This window comes from Ostrinia nubilalis, chromosome 11 (genome assembly GCF_963855985.1).
Source record: "Ostrinia nubilalis chromosome 11, ilOstNubi1.1, whole genome shotgun sequence".
NCBI lineage: Eukaryota > Metazoa > Arthropoda > Insecta > Lepidoptera > Crambidae > Ostrinia > Ostrinia nubilalis.
Genome location: NC_087098.1, coordinates 6,964,306 through 6,986,537, shown reverse-complemented (window position 1 = coordinate 6,986,537; position 22,232 = coordinate 6,964,306). Strand labels below are relative to the sequence as shown.

Sequence of the window (22,232 nt, the reverse complement as noted above, 5' to 3'; positions counted from 1 at the left end):
TATATTTAAATGTTCCTGTATCGCTAGTAATAAATTAAATATCGTTTTCAGATCGAAATGAGTATTGTTTTGAAGACCGGGTTTGTGAGTGTTACAATATCAAATTCCAACCACAAACCGTATTTAAAGGAAAGTTGTTGGTATTGGCTGGACAAGTCCGAGATGTAGAAGAATTAAGAACAAAACAAGGGCAGAGTTCAATAATTCACGCTCTCATCATAAGGCAAACATCTGTGCACAACAACTACTGTGACTCATTTTTGTACTACCACGTTGTATAGTCTAGTTATTTCCAAATTGTAAACGGCTATTAAACCAGCCCTATCGAAATACAGTCCACTCTTTTATTTAAGTTCCCAGTAGGACCCTTTTCATGCGATTAATGAATGATATCAAAATGTATTAAGTAGAATCGCTTTGCCATTGACAGATACATCTGATGACAGAGCTTACATTATTTCTACTTTTGACCACCATGAGCGCTGCGATAGATTATGTTACCCCCACCTAGTACTTCGCACCCAGCGAATACTAAGTTGATATATGTTTCTCTCACTTCAACTGGCATTGGATTCAACATCGGATTCTGACACTTTTACAGTTATGATACCATGAATATCAGTTTATGGTCCTAATTATTTTTATTTTATTTACGACCTTCGACCAGTTGGACACTTTAGATAGCTTCTTGTAATAGTGTCAATATCTTTTTAGCTTTTATAGCAAATCTAGTCTTCAAAGCAGTTTAATCGATTTATTTTATTTTCAAAATCGATATTTTATTGTCTATGATGGCCGCAGGAACATCACTATACATGGACTCCCAGCAATAAAGTACGGTAATGCCTCGTACAGATTTTATCGGCAAAAATTATGGAACTTGATAGGTTTTAGACCATGCCACGCACCAAAACGTCCGGAAGTTGTAATAGTATTATAGAATAAACGTTGACAGACTTATTTATTTAATTTTTCAATGCTTAAGTGTCCATTAGAATGAAAGGGTGCTTAATGTATTAAAAAAAATAGAAAATAATTATGATGGGTTAATGTTTTTGGGCGGTTTTTAGGCGGTTTCTGACAATGTCCTTTGAAAAAATCACAAAATTAACGATAACTTCTAAACTACGAAAAATCGTAGAACATACATAGGGGTGAAATCGATAGGTCTAGTCCTCACCTATCACCTGCCTTCGGCTTGACACCTTACAAGAAACACCCTGTATAGAAAACACCCAGTCCAATACAAACAAATATGTTCATGCACACAAATGATTGTACTGTGCGGGAATCGAACCCGCTACCTCCGGAATAGTAGTCCGTTTCGAACCACTACACCAAACGGCCGACATAAATACGAATATATTCCTAGTTTAATAAAGTGCAGCTTATTTTAAAATGGTCTATGCCCGCCCATATTGTCCATTTTTGTGAATAATCGCTTAATGAATAAAACCCGCCATTTCTATCTAGAATTCATATATTCAAATGCACTTTCAAAATCTAAAACTTTTTCCATATTCAGAGCTTCGATATGGATCGGAGCCTTTGCCAAAATGCTAATGAAAACTTTCAGATGTAAACGTCACATGAAATGAATATAATGAATATTCTGATTCCTGTTCGGGAAAGATTTATTCCACATTCGTAAATTTTACAGCCCTTGTACAATATAATTGGAAAAGGCGTGTTAAAGCCGATTACTTATACAATGTATTAAGGATCCCTTCATTATAACTTCAAATTAATAACTTATAATATTAGTATTTTGAAGTTAAACTATACTCGTACTAAAACTCGTTCATCATTACAGCCCGTTTCTATTAGCGCGGATGATACTACAGTATAATAATAGTAATATCCAAGATAATAATAATTGACAATACGTTCAATTTTGTATACAAGAGAAAATCTTATCTCTGAAGCGTTAGATTTCTAAATGGATGTAGATATGAATATTTAACTATGATGTTGAACTGGCAAAACGTTTCCGTTGTCATTTTACAGCTCAATGACACGCAAATTGCAGGTAAAAATGTCACGGAACGTGAAAAGACGCCATTACGGGGATATGAAAGCATTAGGATGACGCAATAAAATGTACCTTGTTTGTGATTAAATTGAATTGTCCCCTGAATTTTGTAGAGTTCGCCAATTTCCTGTATTTGTTTTAGGTTATAATGGGGGGTGGGAGACGGCACTTCCTGCCGACGGTGACCCCTGATCCCGAGCACAAGAATCGGGAAGGCAGGAGATTGGACGGAAGGAACCTGGCCGAGGATTGGGCTCGGGAAAAGAAGAGACGGCGCCTCCGAGCCCAGTACATACACTCCAGGGAGCAGCTAGCGAAATTGGATCCAAGATCCGTCGATTACTTGTTAGGTAAGTTAAAATTTAAGTTCGGTTTTCCTGGTGTGTTTACTTTGCGAAGTATTACAACATACATGATCAATATTAGACTTGGTTGAGTGTTGTATGGTACTTGTATATCGGCAATGAAGAATGTTCACTAATTTTGTTTTTTAGCTTTCTGTATTCTCTGTTAAAAATAAAAAATACACGTGAAAGAATTATTTCGATACGTCAATTAGTTTCCAAGATATTGAATTTTAAAAGTGCGGGCGGCGGCCGGCCCGCCATTATATGCGCGTGACGTCATATTACAGTGACTGGCTCATATTTGTATGGGTGGAATCTTGCAAGCTGAATTAAGACCCACTTCCAGGCAACCGATTAAGCTGAAATTTCGCAAACACATGTGATTTGGATGACCATGCAATATTATGATGACATGGAGCTGATCTGATGATGGAGCTGGAAGGTGGCCATAGGAACTCTATAATAAAACGACTTACATGCATCGAGTTTGGGCTCGTTCGTTTTGTATTGATGAGTATTTTAATTCTATATAGTAATCGGGGTCTAATGATGGAGCTGGAAGGTAATTCGCAATAAAACGACACAATCGCATCAAGTTTGGATTTGGTTCAATTTTAATTTCTGTGATGGGTCTGGGTGTTAATATGTATAATAAGTTTGTATTTACAAAAAAAAAATATTTAAGTATGTTTATATCCGTTTTCTAGTGAGCGGACGCTGTGAATGTACGTCACACGGGGTCACGTGACCGTCGGCGGGACTCAATATTTAAGCGAACTTTGAATGCCTATAAAATCATAACTACTTGGTATTTTTGAATGAAATAAAAACTAATGTATTTGTAAATGTAAAAGCTTAACTGTAACATAGGTTTCAAGTGATTTTGCATACCTAGTAACATTCTCAATTGAACCCGTTTCTGACATGATACAACATCGTATTAATAACATTTGAGTTTTAAAACAAGTCCTAATTTTATTTTATTGATTGAAATTCAATTTGTGCGACAAGTTTTCTCTATAGGAAATTAAAGATTTTGAAAATGATTTGAAAAGAAGACGTCGTTAAATAGCTCTTCCCTTTTCAAATAAAAATCGAATTAAAATAAATATTTCATGTTAAACGCAAGTACATTATAACTCAATGGTTAAACGTGTGTGTCAAGTTTATGGTTTGAGAGAAACATGTTTTTGACAACTTCTATGTACTGAAACATTGAAACATGACGGTAAGACGTTTTAGGTAAGATCAAGTTATAATAATATAATGTACACGATGGCTACAGTAATTCGTAAATAGTTAATTACCTACTTTTACTTCCTAGATACGTTCGATTTGTTTATTTTGTAACCGCTCCAATTTACGTAGACAGCAACAGTTTAAAGTAACCCCAACAGTAAGAATAATCTTAAACAAAATGATAACTTTGCGCTTTGTCTAAATATTGTTATTGAACATTATGTACCTATACTCGTAGTGTAGAGCTTCAAAACTAGTACTGAATGTGGTTAGGAGGGAGACAATTAAATCCGTTTATGTCACACAGCTTAAGAACGAGTTTGGCTCACAAGTGAATTTCGTACTGTATGCTCCTTTGAATCCAATATCTGCAATTATTTATAATATTTTTTAATAATGTTTCCCATACATGTGCAGTGAAATAGTTTTGTATGTATGTATTTTGACAACTATTTCACTAGTAGAAAGCTACATTAAATTTTTCAGAGTGACGTAGGCTACACTGACTGAGACAGACCAAAACAGCGGGCAAAGCCGGAGGCACAGGCTAGTCAAGTAATAAAGAAGTCACAATGTGCCGATCGCCTGAATTTAGCCGTTCCGGATTTCAAAGTATTCACGTAAATAAACGAGAACAAAAACATTTCTTCTGCCTTCAAAGCGTAAATCTTCCCGTTTCTATTCGATTTGTGAAATATTTATTACATCCACCTGGCCTACATTTTGCTCGTATTGTGATACCGCCGCTGCTTTGTAATCCCTTTGAATCCTTTTTAATCTCTACCGGCCTACGCAGAATTTGCATTGTAAATAATGAGGATTTGCAGTTTAGGTACATTTCTGAGCATTTAGTATCGAATTGTTAAACGTTCAAATGTTAAGTGGCGATTTCGTAATCACTTCCATAAAATGAGTGATTAATTGACTGTCTAGTCTAGATGTATAAAATTTTCTGTATTCGGGTTTTTAGTTTACTCAAATGAAATAAGATAAGTTGTTTTGTATAAAATTTTAACTACATTTATTAAAATAAGCTCTTAAGAATCGCCCTGAAATATTTTTTGCCAGTTTCAAACCTTTAGGTATCACGTATTCAAGACGACCCTTAAGTAGTTGGGTTGTGACTGGAACTTCGAAAACGCTGGTTAAATTTAAATCATTTATTCCATCAAAAATCTCTTTAAGTTTTTCAAAGTGTGATTTTCTTGCGAAAGTTGTCAAGCTTGTCCATTTTACGGACGTCATTTTTAAGAAACTTGGACGTGAATGGGCGTCACGAACGAACGAAAGTTCAATATTTCGTTAAAAGTTTTAGTGATTGGGTATTCAGGTCGCTCATGTGCATCCATGCTATATGCTATTATATATACCTATTGTAATATTTGGTATTTCACTCATGCCACTTAAGACCAGGCGCGTGTCGTTAATGGCGTCTTACATGAATTATACCGTGTTTCAGAGTATATACAGTTATATAAACTGTCTGCTTGGTTGTAGGCATTTAATACAAAACAGCTGGGTGCAGTATTGAGAAGAAAACACATGCTTAATGTGACGAATTTGTACAGCATACGGCACATTAGACCACACATTTTTATGGCAAAACAGAATAACTTTAACATTACAAACATGTTAGCAGATTTAACCAGATAACAGAACCCGATAGTATTCTATCAATTTGCAGGTAAACTGTTTGCAGGTTTGTTGGTGTTTAGTTAATGTAACAGTCTGAGAGTTTCAAGGAGAGTTCTGCAATTTACATGCTTGCGAAATTCGCATCCAGTCAATGTGTGTGACGTAGTCTGGAGAACGGGATTCAAGTGGTATTGAGGAGTACCCTCGTACCACGAAACATAAATAGTTTCATGTTTTAGGAAACTAAGAAATAACAATCTTTGTAATAATACTGCGATAGCTTCCTAGAAGTGACTTGATGTACCTACTGTATGTAGTGATGATAGCAGTAAAAAAAAGAGTGAGAGAAATGAAAAAAATCCGTCATCCGGATTAACGTTACTTATCTACCCTTTTCTGTATGAACAGTACTAGCTGTGTATATGATGATTTGCTAAGAAGTGTGGATTTTCCACAACAGAGACAAGACATATTATCCGGCAAAATAAACCAACGCCAGAAGAACTATTGTTGGCGGGCTACAACGATTACTCAACGACACTCAGCCCGACTGCAGTGAACGTTCTCGCACCGCAAAAACTTACGGATGAGTTTGTATCGTCATTGTAAATAAACCTTATATCAAGTGTTTGTTTCTATTCGAGAGAAATAAACACTGTTTTCTCGACACCTTTCTGCAAAATTGTGGTTTTCCAATACCGGATAAAAACTATTCAAATAAATACGTAGGGTTGCGTGTGATTAAGGGCCCACGCATGCCATGTTTTTTTCAGTGGCCCTCGGCGGCTGTTGCGCTAAATGGATTGCTTTACTGCATAGTTACTTTCATAGCTATACCATCGCGCACACGGTGGCATGGCGTAACAATTAGGTACATGAGATGCGTGTCGAACGGCGCGCTTGAATAATCCGCGGTGTGCATGGGCCCTTATTTTTGTTTAGGTATTAACTACAGGGTGTTTGGCGGAAGGTTAGACAAACTTCGTGGGTGTATAGGTAAGGTCATTTTAAGAATACAAGTTCGTCCATTTGACCCTAAGTGGGCTACTTTTTTTTAATTGATATTTTTGTTTTCATTTAATTTTTTCCGAAATTTGACATAAAAACTGCTTATTTTTTTTTTCTCGCGTGTTTCAAACCGTTTTTACTATTTAATATTAATATCGAATATGTCTTTAGTCAAATAAAATAAATTTCAGATCCAGATAATGATTGGATAGATAGTTACGAGCCGCCAAAGTTTAACAAAAGTAGAAACTACAAAAAAAAAATTAACTTAGGATTAGATTTAAAAAAAAATTAATGGTGATAGTGGATTGCTAATAATCTCAAAAACATCTCTAGCTTCTTTTCTTTCCAATGATATGTCACATGTAGTAATTAGATATTGAAATTCGTCAAAAATTCGAAGTTTATGGAAGAAAATGGAATAATAATACAAAAATTATCTATACAAAGCTTCTTCCAACATCGTTATATTTTCTGCTATACTGATTATCATTACTTTTTTGTACGTTTTATTTCAAAATCAATTTAAAAATAATAACCACATCATGAAAAAAAAAGTTTAAAAAAATTCAAAATCTACTTTGTATGGATAACTTTTGTATTATTAAATAAATAAAATAAATAAATAAATATCCTTAGACATTTTACACTGCGCTTCTAGTCCCAAACTAAGCAAAGCTTGTACTATGGGTACTAGACAACGGATATAAACATACTTAAATACTTTTTTTTTTTTGTAAATACATACTTATTATACATAGAAAACACCCAGTCCAATACAAACAAATATGTTCATGCACACAAATGTTTGTACTGTGCGGGAATCGAACCCGCTACCTCCGGAATAGTAGTCCGTTTCGAACCACTACACCAAACGGCCGACTCAATTATTGTTCCATTTTCTTCCTAAACTTTGAATTTTTGACGAATTTCAATATCTAATTACTTCATGTGATATATAATAAGAAAGAAGAGAAGCTAGAGATGTTTTTAAGATCATTGGCAATCCACTTTCAATTTGAATTTTTTTTTCAATCGAATTCCAAGTTTAATTTTTTATCTTGGTTTGTACTTTTGTTAAACTTTGGCGGCTCGTAAATAGCTATAATCATTATCTGGATCTGAAATTTATGTTATTTTACTAATAACATATTCAATATTAATATCAAATAATAAAAGCGGCTGAAAACACGCGAGAAGAAAAATTGAAGCAGTTTTCAGGTCAAATTTCGGAAAAAAATTAACAAAAACCAAAATATCAATTAAAAAAAAGTAGCTCACTTAAGAGTCAAATGGGCGAACTTGTGTTCTTAAAATGACCTTACCTATATAATATTTTTTCAGACGAAAAATTACAATGATATTAAATTTTAAAGTAATGCCAAGGCGTTATTAAATTACTTTCCTAATTAATAATAACCCAAATTACGTAACGCGTTGTTCATTAGTAAAATAATATGGGGCAACTAATTTTATTTCGTATTTAAATTATGAATTATTAAAAAGACATCATTTATATATTGGGTTATCATAATCTATGTGCGAAACATACCAAACATAATAAAAAAAAAACAAAATTAAAATAAAATCTTCATAGGTAGGTAGGTATTCTTAGTTCGAATAGGCTTTGGCCGAGTTGCACCAACTTACTTTGGCCATAACTTTGACAATAACCGGTGCTTTTTGTATGGAGTTTGTTAGATTTTTGACGTTTGTCAACCATAAAGTAAGATGGTGCAACTCAGCCTTAAAGTTTTAGCCAAACCAACGCTTGCAGATCGCTGGCGATCACTGTGCGTGCATAGGCCAATGACATGGCGCGTCCTGTCATTGGTCGCACGTCCTATCATTGTCCTGTGATCGCCATCGCGACGCGATCTGCACGCGTTGGTTTGGCCGAAGCTTTAACGTTCACCTTCTGCAGGTATATTCGAGTACTCCCACATGGAGTTCAACGCGGAGCGGGGCGCGGTGGCGGACGCGGAAGAGGGCGCGGCGGCGGGCTCCGCGGTCAAGGCCGATGACCCTTCCCTGGCTGACATGACCAGAGCCGCGCTGTCTATCCTGTTGAAGAACGACAAAGGATTCTTCCTACTTATTGAAGGTTAGCTCTATGGTTACATTACGTTTACGTTTTAACCGAATTCCCTACTCTGCTAAATGGATAAAGGCCTCTCACACGGACTTCCACAACGACCGGTCCTGTGACTGATAAGTATGACCAAGGATTCAAGGATCATCAAGGATATGATTCTTACTTATTGAAGGTTAGATCTATGATTAAGAGGGCTTGCTCCAGCTATAACGTTGTCACGTTTGGACCGCGGATTTAAGGTTCGACCCATCCCTGGCTGACATGACCAAAGTCGCGCTGACTATACTGTTGAAGAACGACAAAGGATTCTTCTTACTCATTGAAGGTTAAATCAATGATTAAGAAGGCTTGCTCCAGCTATAACGTTGTCACGGTTGGATCGCGGATTTAAGGTTCGACCCATCCCTGGCTGACATGACCAGGGCCGCGCTGTCTATACTGTTAAAGAACGCCAAAGGATTATTCTTACTTATATGTAGAAGGTTAGGTCTATATAACATTTCATTTCTATTCCATCAACTGCTTTCCCGTAGATTTTCACAATTACCGGTTCTGTGCTGACTACATCAAGGTGCTACGCTTTCCGCGACCTTCACCAGATCGTCAGTCAAATTAAGAAACTGCTGTATGATCCTGATAGAATTTCAGGCAATATTAGCTGACGTACTGCCGGTTCGAGGTTCGGCAGGTCGTTCGACCTGTACTAGACTATTGTAGTAGTACCTACCTAACCCATTCGATCCTAATACAAGAATATAAATTTTTAACAGTATAAAATTCCTAAAAAAATATTTGAAAAATAATATCATCACTTCTGAGTTACTAACCTTCTCGTGGAAGACCAACGTAAGGAGGAGTGAAGGACAAAAATATCCATTTGCCAGTGGAAATTGAATGACCGGATGATGATGAAATTGATATTATTTGACGATGTTGAGTTATTACACTGATAATTAATTGTTGCCGCAATGTGTACAAGCAATTTGTATCAGTGGCTTATCTAAAGCACTCAAACGCTTGCAATTTCAAATAATCACTCTAGATTAATTTAACGATCGACCATCAGTCACGCAAAATGGCCACGTTATGCGTACAAAAAAGCAATATACTCTCACCTCTGTTACAACATTGAATACATAATGCTAAAAATAGCTGATAAAACATTATTTCCTTACTGTTATAAATCTTCGGTTATCACAATGTTAACATTTCCCGTATTCATTTATGCGTACATCTTTAGAATGGTAATATTTTATTTTTTATTTTTTAGATAACTACACACTTACTTTTCGCAGAGTATTATTTCCTCATGTTATATTCATACAATGAATTCGTTTTATGGGATCATTTTGTCTTTTTACATGTTTTTTGATGTCTTTTTATCATAAATGCCTAATTCGTAACCGACTTCAAGCAGGTAGGAAACAATATGAAAATTTTATCTCTCATACCTATTTTCTTGTGTTCACCTTGAAAATCTGTCTCTACAGTTAATAATATCTGTAAAGGATATTAATATTTAAGTACATAGTTATGTATAAGATAGGTAATACAGTTCCTTCTTTAAACAAACAAGAAAGAATCACCATTATTTTAAATTGTTCAATATGTCGCTTTAGGGGGTCGAATAGACCATGCACACCACTACAACAATCCGTACCGGGCTCTTGACGAGACACTGGAACTGGAGACAGCGTTACTGGCAGCATTGGAGCGGGTGAACCCTGCAGAGACCCTCATCGTGGTCACAGCTGACCACGGACACGTCATGACCTTCGGCGGCCAGGCCACCCCAAGGGGACACCCTGTTTTAGGTAAACATTTTGTATCAAGGTAACCTACTTCAGCAGATTAAAGTGATTTTATTAATATTACATTAGCAGTTTATCTAAACCTTTTTAGATACTTATTCAACGTTCCGAGCCGAGGCAAATGAAAGAGCTCAACCTTCATAATTTCGATCAAAAAAGCTGAATCTCGTTTATTTAGACTAAATATTAGAGTAACGATATCGTAAGCACTTTAAGGATGATTTTGTTTGGATTCGGTTGAGCTTGCTTTTACCTGTTTCTATAGGGATTTAAATTTATTTTATTTGGTTCGAACCCTTTGCATAGAACAAAAACGTTTATTAACCTAAATTTTAGGTCACGTAGTAGACTTATTCCGTGAAGCACTTTACGGAATTATGTTTGGTTTTACTTAGAGCCTGACAAAAAGGTATAACGTTGTCAGCGAGGTCAACTGTCAATTTGTTTATAGGTGCGGACACAGTGGTGTCTGACATTGATGGACTTCGGTATACGACTTTGTTGTACGGAACGGGACCAGGGCACTCCGAGCCAAGAGCGTTGCCTCTGAACGCAACTGCATCCAACACAGTCCAAGCTGATGCAGTCCACGCCGCTGCAGTTCCAAGGCAATGGGCCACCCACGGCGGGGAGGATGTGCCGATTTATGCCTTAGGTACGTGCAGTAAAATTTGAGTTTGCTTATACATTATAGTTTCGCAAGAACGCAGCTTATTTACAGTAGAAAATGATGAGCTAACCAGCATTTTTACTTTTAAGTATCCTCCAATTAATTTCTTTCAATTAAAGTAGGTAAGTTACTTTCTAATACATGTACGTGGGCTTTATTTGTGTTAATTAATTTTAGCTTTTATTACTATTTACTTTGATTAAAATAACTTTAGCCAGTGAACATACTTTACACTATTTTGTATTTGTTGTATGTTTTATATCCAATAAACTAAATTAGCTAACAGCAGCTAGGTTTATTTTGACCCCGTTGTTTGTATAGGTCCAATGGCAACGACCCTGTTTGCGGGAGTCGTCGAACAGAGCTACATCCCACACGCCATCGCGTACGCAGCGTGTCTAGCCCACCAGGCGCGTAGGTGTCAAGAGAAAGTGAACCTTACTCAGCCACCGGTAAGTACTAAAATGTGCTATTTTGTGTATTAACTAGAATTTTAAAGGCAAGAGTCAGAATTTTTAAAATATAAATTAAACCAATAAAGAAATTAGAAGTAGAGTAATTTATAGTAATTTCGATTTATTCTATTACAGGTAAAGATCCCAAGTTGCGTACCACCTGAAGTTAGCAGCGTGTCCGCTGCAGAAGAGTCAAAAAACGATGCTACCGGTCGCCGTATCGTAGTTGCGTCAAGCGTGATGTCAGACGAGCGAGCGCCGCGGTCAACCGCTCCGCTCACCGCTCAGCTTATCACGCAGAGCTACCTTATTTCAGGCCTCCTATGTTCGTTACTACATTTCAATGTTTGGTTTGTAATCAAGTGACCCATCGGCTTAATTAATTAGATTTGTTCGTACTAACATAGTTGTCAATTTTTTAAATCATCCAAATGCGTCTGGCCAAATGTATTGAAAGCTGTGTTAGTGCACCGTAGAAGTTTTGTACAGGGAATGAAATTGATACCAAACACTAAGTGAATGTAAATAATGTCTTGTAAATATAAATAAAACATGATGATTCGATTTCGACTTCTTATTTGTACCTTTAGCGTAGTTTCACTGAGTCAAATAGCAGTTACAATACCATAAAAATTCAGTGCAAGTATAAATTGGGATAAGTAGCAAGAGATCCTTTCGTAACAGTACATAGAGACAATGGTAGGAAGGAAACAGTGTAGATTAAATTTTATGGTAGACCCAGGTGTGGGTAGGCAGCGAAATAGGAAGGCGAGCAGTAAATGCAAAGTGACTTCGCGAAATACGCTGCAATTATACTTGGTTAATCTATAGGTTGCGGGAACTTCCAAAACATTGGTTTAACGCTGTTCCTGTGCTGCATAGAAACTGGGAATCTGGATGCGGTAAGTCTGAATCCCACCAAAAACATTCTGTAAAAAACTAGCCAAGTCTCGATGGAGCTGCTTGTTTATCTCTAAAAAGTAATGAAATCTAGACAAAGTCGTGCCAAGTCTATGGTTCTTTACTGCGATTTCTTTATTATTATAGTTAATGTTGTGTGACTTGGCCGTTTAAGGGTACAAAACCAGGTGCTCCATGACACCATTGCACCAATCTGTTGCCAGAACCGCTACCCATTGACGATGGAATATTGCCACTTGGAAAACGTTGATTTAATAACCAGTCAATTGTAGGCTTAATAAAGCTGCGTATTTCAATTATACTTATGCATGATTATTGATTATCTTAATAAAGATTGTTCAACGGCCAAGTCACACAACATTAACTATAATAATAAAGAAATCGCAGTAAAGAACCATAGACTTGGCACGACTTTGTCTAGATTTCATTACTTTTTAGAGATAAACAAGCAGCTCCATCGAGACTTGGCTAGTTTTTTACAGAATGTTTTTGGTGGGATTTCACTTCTTTTTGTAGAATGTGGCATAATTATTTAACGTCGTCGTCCTTTAATATTATCGACATTTTTTTAACGTAATTAAACATAGCGATCTTTAAAATGGACAACGAATCAGAATTGTTTTAATAATAGGTAACTTATTAACCTTAGCGAACCTCGCGATATAATAAACGAAATCAACCAAATTCAAATTACACAACATTCAACTTAATCGACGGGGGGGTCTAGAAAGGAAAAAAATCTGGACACCGCGGTGCAGAAAATCGACGCTCAAAGTGCTAGCGCCATCTAGCGGTGAGCGGTACAGGCGAACACCACGGTGCCGGTGTGGTGCTAGTAGTATTGATTATGAATGTGGTGTTACTCCAGATCTTCGATTTTCCTAGTTTTTATAGTTTTCCCTTTATGTGGCCATTAAACCCTAATTCTGTACCAAATTTCAGCTCTCTGAGTTTATGGGAAGTACTAGTTCTATTTTGATGATCATCAGTGAGTGAGTGAGTGTCGTAAATGCGAAACTTTGCTTTCGCTTAACTTCGGAACTAAATGACCTACACACTTGAAATTTTGGATTTTAAGTATGTGATTATAGCTTACTAGATGACGAAAATTTCTGCGTTCTGGTCTTATCCAGAGGTTCTCAAATAGGGACCTGAAAATGCGGCGAAATGGTTCCAGTAAAGGATGGTACGGCAGTGTTTGCTTCGCGCTCGACTTGGCGGGGGCACTGCCGTGCCCCCAGATTATGCTAATAATTATTTTTAAAGTCATACAACGGTGTGTAATATCTTAGTACCTATAGCTACGAGTATCTTCCGACCTACAACACCGTGAAATTGTGGTCTTAGTACCTACTTATGTGGCAAAATCTATAAAAAAAACATTGGTCTAATAAATTATTTTACATCCTGACCAGTTGAAAATATTCGGTATAAGTTATCTGTTCAGTAAACTTAGAATTTTATTTATGTGCCTGAATGGAAACAGAATTATTTTAATTATTAATAAATCTTATTGAAACGGAAACGTAGAGCAGCTTAAAAATACCGGATCGAGTCGAGAATTTTGTTATTCAGACAATCCGCCGATAAATAATTTACAGCCCAATCTCAAGAATAATTTACTGCGAAATCGCTTGAATAAAGAAATCGGATTGTATACAATTGATCTCAGTAGGACTTTATTTCAACCGGCATAGTGGTGACTGAGTTTGTTGCGGCGCTCTTTTTCAGCACTTGTTAAATGTTGGTCTCGAAACGCTGGTAGGGCAACAAGATTATGAGACATGTAAAGGCTCCATAAGAGCAAAACATAAAAGGTTTTTTATTTGTCTTTAATTTATTTTTTTACTTTAATATTTTGACTATTTAATATTCCATGCAAATAAAGGAATTTTGACTTTGACTTTCGACTTCACTGATCGCAGTAGTACAAGTCTTACCCCAACCTTAACGAGGTAACAAACAACTTAAATGCGGGGGCGTTGACAAACTCATTGTTATGTAATCCAATTGTTTTCCTGTCACCAAGACGTGATTTATTTTTTGGAGGCCTACATTCATGTTTAAGTAAATAGGGGATTAGTCCGGCCCGGAAACAATGACATGTAGTAAGTATACAAATAGTTTTTGGTCCAATAATCAGGAATAAACAAGAAATTGTGTCCGAAATTCCCTTTTAGGGACACACTAATAATAGGAACTTTATGTGGGACTTGGTAATTTAAGTAAGTTAGACCACCCCGGAAATAAAGAATATCTACAAATCGTTTTTGGTCTAATAATCAAGAAAATACTGTAAAAGTTTTATCATGCCGAAGTTCCGGACACCACTAACATTATTACCTTTTAGGTACTTATTGTATTGTGTAAGCTACTTATAGTACCTACAGCTATACATAATATTTTTATAGGAATAACTCTGAAGTAACCCTAATATACGAGTAAAGTTGTTTCAGCTTGTTTACCTATGATAAAGAATTTTATGGAAAAAGGACGTCTCGGCACCAAGTATCGTGGTCGTGTAGTGTACAACATCGTAACATTTAAATGTCGTGTTCGTTCGTTTCAGCCGAATGACGTCCACTGCTGGACAAAGGCCTCCTCCAAGGTTTTCCACAATGAACGGTCCTGCGCTGCTCGCCTCCAGGCTCTTCCGGCGACCTTCACCAGATCGACGGTCCACCTAGTAGGAGGCCTGCCCACGCTACGTCTTCCAGCCCGTGGTTCCTGCCCCAACGGCCATCGTCTCTACGAGCTATGTGCCCCGCCCACTGCCACTTGATTTTAGCAATTCTGCGAGCTATTTTTTTTATTTTTATTTATTTAGTTTGTTCTATGTCGGTCACTTTGGTTGTCCTGCAGATCTCCTCATTTCTGATTCAATCACGCAGAGAAACTCCGACCATAGCCCGCTCCATCGCCCTTTGGGTGACGAAAATGTCGTGTATCATTCACAAAATCGTGTCTCTTCAACACTTGATAGGTATTGCGTGCAAAGGCGCACGATTGAAGCTACAAAAGTGGATTGACATAAAATTTCATGAACATCAAATAAAGATAACCTACAGTGAACTGTCCTACCAAACTCATTGACAGGAGGGCGCCACCATTGTTCAACTACGTAGTTTCCAACATGGCAAAAATCGGAACCGGCGATTGACGGTGGCGCTCCCTGTCAATTTACGGATGGGACAGTTCAGTGTATTGGGTCTATACTTACTGAAACGTCACGCTGTTACTCTGTCAAGCTTCGCATGCATCACGTTTCCCAAAATAGTTGACGTCTAATACCAAACGGTTTGAATAGAATCTGGTTTCCACCGAGTCTTCCATACAATGCTCGTGTTAAATGGAATTGTCACTAGTTGATTGGCTCCGCACGCCTCTGCCGCGGCTTGGTAGCGCTCAAGTGGGCAGACACCACGCCTTTGTGTCTCGCTATTTATCGAATTGCTGAATGTTGCTGGTTTCCTCAGACAGGTTGAATTGGTTTTCTGTTCAAATCAAATCAAATATTTTATTCAATTTAAACCAGTATTTTGGCACATGTGAACGTCAAAAAATAAAAAAGGGTCAAGCCCTGGGGCACTTTACATGTCTCCATATCTTTTGGGCCCTACCAGCGCTTCGAGACAAACACATTCTGTGGTTTCTTTCCTTCGATCTTGGTTTTAAAATCCTTTGTTATGGTGTAATCATCTTATTAGACAGCAACTGCATGAACAATTTAAAACTGTCCTAGGTTTTCACTGAGCTTAAATTAGGCAGTTCCTGTTTTTAGAATCAATCTAAACATCTTTCTTTATTCTTAGATTATAACAATGAACAAACGCTTCATAATTTTATGTGATAAATTAGAATGTAGGTATTTGTTACCTCTTCTTGTTTGGTTCTATTAAACAATTAGGTACGTACCTATTTGATTGTACAATTAAACTGTATCTGTTCCTCACCCAAATTAGCTCGGAACGCAAATGAGCACTTAATTGGTGCGGGGTAAAGGAATTAAGTCAATAATTGGGCTAGGGTTGTCACAAAGTGTGTCTATCCAGTTTTCATCAGGTTAAGTGCCTTTAAAAATGCCTGTTACATACGAGATCTCTGGGATTCTTTTTCAGGTCATTTCATTTTCCAGGAATACATTTAATTTTCATCGGATGCAATTTTCATAAACTTTTTTTTTTAATTGCTACACACCTTTTTTTCACCGCTTCGAGGGTTATAGGGCAGTGCTTTTTAGTTAAGCGAATTTAGAATGGTTTTGATTCACAGATCGTTAAAAAGCTTTTAGTAACATTTTTCATATTAATAGAAAACAGAATGCGGTTGAAATACCGCTTGTGTGGTTCGTATTTTAGAACAAAGCTCATAATTGACTTAATCTCAAGTATAGATTAAGGCTTTTCATTAGTTGAACTTCAATAGCTATACCTACCAATCACAGGACAAAATATATGACTAATTTTGAACGGAGTTTGTGCGTTGTTTTTTTTTAATACGGACGGACCATAAAAGTGTCATTAATGCAGTTTTTTTACGTTATGACTCAATCTAAAATGAATGTGTTTTGTTTGGTTTTGCAGCATTGAATACCTAAACAAAGCTACCATACCTTAATAAATTCTTGCGTAGATCGCCATCGGACCATGAAATTCAAATTTATAGACGAAACTGCCACTTACTATCTAGCATAGGGGTCATTTCGGTAAACCTACCGCATCCTTCAGTTTTGAATGCGAGGTACGCGTCGATTTATTATGGCGAACGGACATAAATGCTATCCTAGGTATCTGAGAAATTTATAGTGCATTCTGTTTGTATAGAGGCCAATACTGAATACTGGTTCTGGTAATACCTATGCCGGTATGCACAATATTTAATCTCTGGATATTTTATCTTGATCACGTTCACAGTGTCAGCACATTTAACACGTAGTGTTAGATGCTGTGACGTATTTTAAATTGAATCTATATCTCATAACTACTCACGTAGTTCATGTTAATAAACAGACTAATACCAACCTTTGTCTCATTCATGGCACATGACATGGCACCATGGCACAAATTGGAGGCCCCGACGACGAACCCGACGAAGCCGACGAGCCCGACGAAGCCGACGAAGCCGACGAGCCTGACGAAGCCGACGAGCCCGACGAACGACGACGAAGATAAACACCATCACATTCCCACCATCTTCTGCAATGCAGTTAAAGCAGCCGTGATCTAGGTAGTGGTTGGAAGTTCCTGGGTTCGATTACCAGATGGTACGCATAATTTGAAAAAAGTGAGATTAGAAAACAGGCTTGCTTCAGAGATATCATAAGATCTAAAATCGAGTTTACGACCTCAGTTGTTAAAACCACACGATAGAAAGTTTTGATTGTTTACAAATGGCAAAAATTCTACTTCGATTTCGTATACCTAAGTATCTTTCTACAGTCCTATATTCACTAGGGACGACTATTTTATCTCTTCCACTTCAGAAAACATTATACTATTATAGAAATCCATTCGTTGCGATTACAATGTGCACATCTTTTTGCTCGAATAACACGTAAGAAAATAAATCGCGTAAGTATTTTATGTTCGTCATTCAATGATGCGTGAATTATCTTTATTTATTGACTTCTGTGGAATATCGAAATAAATCGCTATCTTGAATCACTATAGATAAATTTCTAGAATATTTAAGATTTTTTATTTCGTATTTCTATGATGTTTTACCTTTTACGTGACATTGGCGAAATCGTGATTTTCAAAATCGAGTCGTTGGCAAAATAAAAGAAAAATACCTATGTTTTATCTGTGGCGTGGGAGCAAACACTCATGTCTAAAGTAAAAAAAAGTACATAACGTTGCAGCACCCCAGCACAGATAATGAAAACATACTCCCGAAGGCGTCTGAGTGACGAAACGAACAGAGGATCTGTGGTGGCTGAATAGCGAAATATGCACGTTCAATTGGGAGAAAAAGCAGCGCACAGTTTCCTAAAACGAACCCTGTCAGGTGCATAATGCTGCTTTTTCGGGTGAGTGCTCGCAACCAAATTATTCTATCCATCCTCTTGGATTCCAAAGTTTGCCATATTTTTAACCTACTTCAAAGAGGAGGAGGTTCTCAATTCGGTTGTTAGGTTTTTTTTGGTAAAATAGTTTGTGTTATGTTCAAGTTGACGATGTTGTGATTATCGAATCAGGTATTTTAGGCATTTCTCAAGCAAGTACGAGTAGAGTAATAAATTGATTTTGGAAAAACAGACTTTGAAACTTTATTTTCTTTCAAAACTCATGCAAGCAGAAACAAATTCCTACAAAGCTAGAGAATCCAGAAATCTGGATTTAGCCACAAAAGGCATGTCGAGAACATATCTATATACTGCATTGCCTTTTGTACGGCAATGCAAGAGCAAAACCCAATTTCAATGTAGGTGCAAACACTGACTACGCTTCGGAGCTAGCTTCTAGCAGACCAGCTTACGTAGCTCAATCAGGAACGTTAGCAATTCCGTGATTAGTTGTTCTTGTTCTTCAAAAGTTTGTACGTAAATCTATAGTGCATATTTTTGTCATGTTCGGAGATAGTTCTAGTAAAATGCTGTCAAAAGTAGGAACATTTACGATTCGAATCGGTAGCTATTATGGGGAAGACATTATCGTTCGGCATGTCACGTGGACCGTTGCGAGCGAAATGAGCCGTCTAAAGTTTCAAAGCGAAATCTAGACAGCATTGTGTCAGGCCATGTTCCGAGACGGAAAGGGCGGTGCTACTGAGAATTGTATTCCATGAATCGCTTCAACCTACTTTTGTTCCCAACACAAAATCTATTGGGCTTACAAAATTCCCATTCAGTAAGTCAGTTAAGTCTCCACAAATTACCTTATATACTGCCGAGATTATATTGTCCTGACTTTGATTTGGAAGTCTAGGCAATTATTTTGGATACAAATAAGCTGCAACGCGGCCAATTTCTGGATTATTGTGCTATAAATCAGTAACTGTCGGCTCTTCTCTGAACAAAGCTATAATTATAAAGTGCTGAGCCACTAAGTGAATTATGTAACTAAGAGAGCTCGTCATAAGGGAAAGGAAATTATAACTCGATTAGCAATTATGCCTTGTTCAAAGGTTTGAAGTCTGAAAGTGTCATGCATGATATACGGTTGTTCTTTGAATATTCTCGAGGAGCTAGACTGGTAAGAAATACCTACTTGGTTATGGATGCGACAGAGGTGTGACAGAAAATCATTACACGCTTCAATAGAGTTTCCACGAAACAAAGGGTTTGTGTAATCAACTAGAATTTATATGCAAGGCAACTGTATAAATATATTGTTGTCACACGGTCAACATACGTGTTGATTCGTTGAGTATATTTGACTTCTGAATACCAAATGCATCAAAAGTGCATTCGTTAGTGAAATAATCTAGGTATGTTGGAATCAACTAGATGTCTCAGCACAAAGCTACTAATGTACTCGTTTGAATAAAACATGTTCGCTAGAGTAAACGGACTGTTTGACGTTTGCTTAAAAAGAGGAGGAATCTTCTGTTTTGTATGAATATAGAATAAAAATCTATAAAACATTCACCTCAATGATACTTATGTTTTATAGCTGATACCGTCTTACTGGTAGGAGCATAAAACCTTTGTGAAAGTGGTACCAAAATCAGGGTATACTTGTATAGAGTTTTTGTTTACTGCCCTCGGGTGAATTTCAGCTTATCATGTTGCGAAACGAAACTGTGTAATTTCCCTGGATAAAACTTGTATTGCTTGCCCCGAAAATTTTGAATCAGGGGAGCCTGTACCAAAAACAACTTTCGTACTTTATTTGTCGCTCTCCTTATTACTCCACTGTAAGCGTGACACTGTACTTGGTCAGTACGTAATAGTTATTATTAAAAAAATAGAATATTTACATAATATTTATGTTTGTATGATACAAATATCTCAATGAAACTGATAATTGCAAGCTAGTAGGTAAATACGTACACTCGAAACTCAAATTCTGTTTAATTTCGTACTTTGCTAGTTTGACTTCACTTGTTTTGCCATACCATTCAGCGGTTAAGCTAACATAACAATTGAAATTAATGCAGTAAGTTCAGTAAGAATGTAGAAAGCCAACGACTGTTAAAATATCAAAAGATTGGTTTCCTGAATATATTGTTGGCAGAGGTGATAAATAAGCTTCTAAAGAAGCTTCATACTATCTCTCTTATCTTTTTTTATAATACCTTTCAAAATAACAGGTAGTAACAACGCATACGAACGTAGTTCCTGAAAAGGCTCACAGGAATATCAAACGAACGAAGAGCACAATACATCAGGCGTACAGACTGCGAAGCTGAATGCCTGGCAACGCCGAATGGAGACAGGTACGAAAACTGTTTCTATGCACGTTACCAACATTTCTGACATTGTAGACGCTTTTTTGAGTCACATATTAATTGGACCCCTTTAGACAAGTTACAGCAGTATAGCGACATGAAAATGAAATTTTTGAAAGAAGTTTTTCCAGAGTCTAAAAATGAATAAACTTTGCTCAGCCTGAAGAACAGAACGGCAAGTTTCCAAGCTTAGTTTTTAAATCCCGATGTGGTAGGCATTGTACGTCATAATGATTTATGTGATGTCGCATAGAACCTCACTCCAAATCCCATTGCCATTATTCCTTTCAAAGGAAAGTGAGTCTACTGACCGAGTTCACGGCATTTCTTAAGTGCTATAATAATAGGAAGCACTATTGCTCCCTCTCGCGCTATTTCGCGGGACCAAGTCTCATTACGACTGTAAGCAAGTGTGGTTTACCCCGCTCACTGCTGCTTCCTGACACTCAAATGTAGACCTTATGTAGAACGACACACGACTCAACATTTAATTAGAAACTTAATTCCACAAACAGGCCGTCTGCGTGGTTATAAAAAGCTAGGGTAAGCTCGCGAATGTTAAGGCGAACCACAATTCGCTGTGTACTGAGAAATTGTTTTCAACGCAGCTTGATATCAATATCATACACATATTTCAGAATATAAGCTCCCCTTATTCAATAATTATTATGGATTAATAATGTAATAAGTATGTTATTATTACCAGAACGTACGCGCCTTTGTTTATTTTGCAAGATTCGTTTACAGATACGTTTTCGGTATTTGAAATTCATTGTGTAAATAAAGTAGTCTAAAGTTACCTACTTATATTTCCATACTAATTTGTCATTTCTCATTAAAATCTTACACACAAATAATAAAAATAATGAAATATTGCCAATAATAAAAATTATACATTCTTTTTGTTGTATTGTTTTAAAAATAATAAAACTAATATAAGTGCTAACAAAGTGATAATTTTACTTCTGAAACAATCCTTCATTTGTAGGCTTACTTAAAGTAATGCTTAACGGATAAAGTAAGGACGAAGTTCTACAATAAAATTTTAAATAGAACTCGTAACTTTACCCTGTATTTAGGGGAACCATTGAAATTATTATACCTTTTTTATATTGAAACCCAGGTGTTTCTTCGAAAAACGGCCAGCAATGGTACTATCACTAAACCATTGCCACAAAAAAGCCGTTTTCTGTGGAACTGTCCCGTTGATATCTGTTCGTAGAAAGAAAAGGCAGACTATTCGCGAAAACTCGTAACTTGTCTGACTCGTTATAATAATTTATCGGAGTGAAATGGGGCTGAAAATGAAATAAATTAGTGAGAACACATTTCTTATGTGTAAAAAATGTACTGAAGGAATCATATTAATATGTACAACATTCTAGTTAAAAAGGATAATAAGGTCCAGGTTATTTATTTTACTGTTACAGTCATATTGTTTTACTAATGTTACTTCTTCTTCTCTAGATTCACATCGACCGGTCTTGCGCGAATCCAGGCGCTTCCCTGAGTGGATGCCAAATAATTACGTGTTTCGGTCCGTGGTCGCCACTTGAGATCTTTCTGCCCAATGTTCTTGGTATGAGATTATTTTTCGTGATTTTCATATCATGCAGCACGAGCACGAC

At 36.8% G+C, this 22,232-nt stretch overlaps 1 protein-coding gene across 2 annotated transcripts in view; it reads left to right on the top strand.

Moving 5' to 3' along the window:
- Nucleotides 1-11,856, top strand: part of LOC135076113 (alkaline phosphatase-like) — a 113,229-nt gene extending 101,373 nt beyond the window's left edge. For both annotated transcript variants that reach the window (XM_063970575.1, XM_063970576.1), the window contains exons 7-12: nt 2,175-2,382; nt 8,186-8,365; nt 9,976-10,170; nt 10,619-10,822; nt 11,159-11,289; nt 11,428-11,856. In XM_063970575.1, the coding sequence (XP_063826645.1) occupies nt 2,175-2,382; nt 8,186-8,365; nt 9,976-10,170; nt 10,619-10,822; nt 11,159-11,289; nt 11,428-11,658 (1,149 nt within the window). In that variant the 3' untranslated portion in view covers nt 11,659-11,856. The remainder of the gene's footprint in view (nt 1-2,174; nt 2,383-8,185; nt 8,366-9,975; nt 10,171-10,618; nt 10,823-11,158; nt 11,290-11,427) is intronic.
- The last annotated feature ends 10,376 nt before the right edge of the window (nt 11,857-22,232 follow it).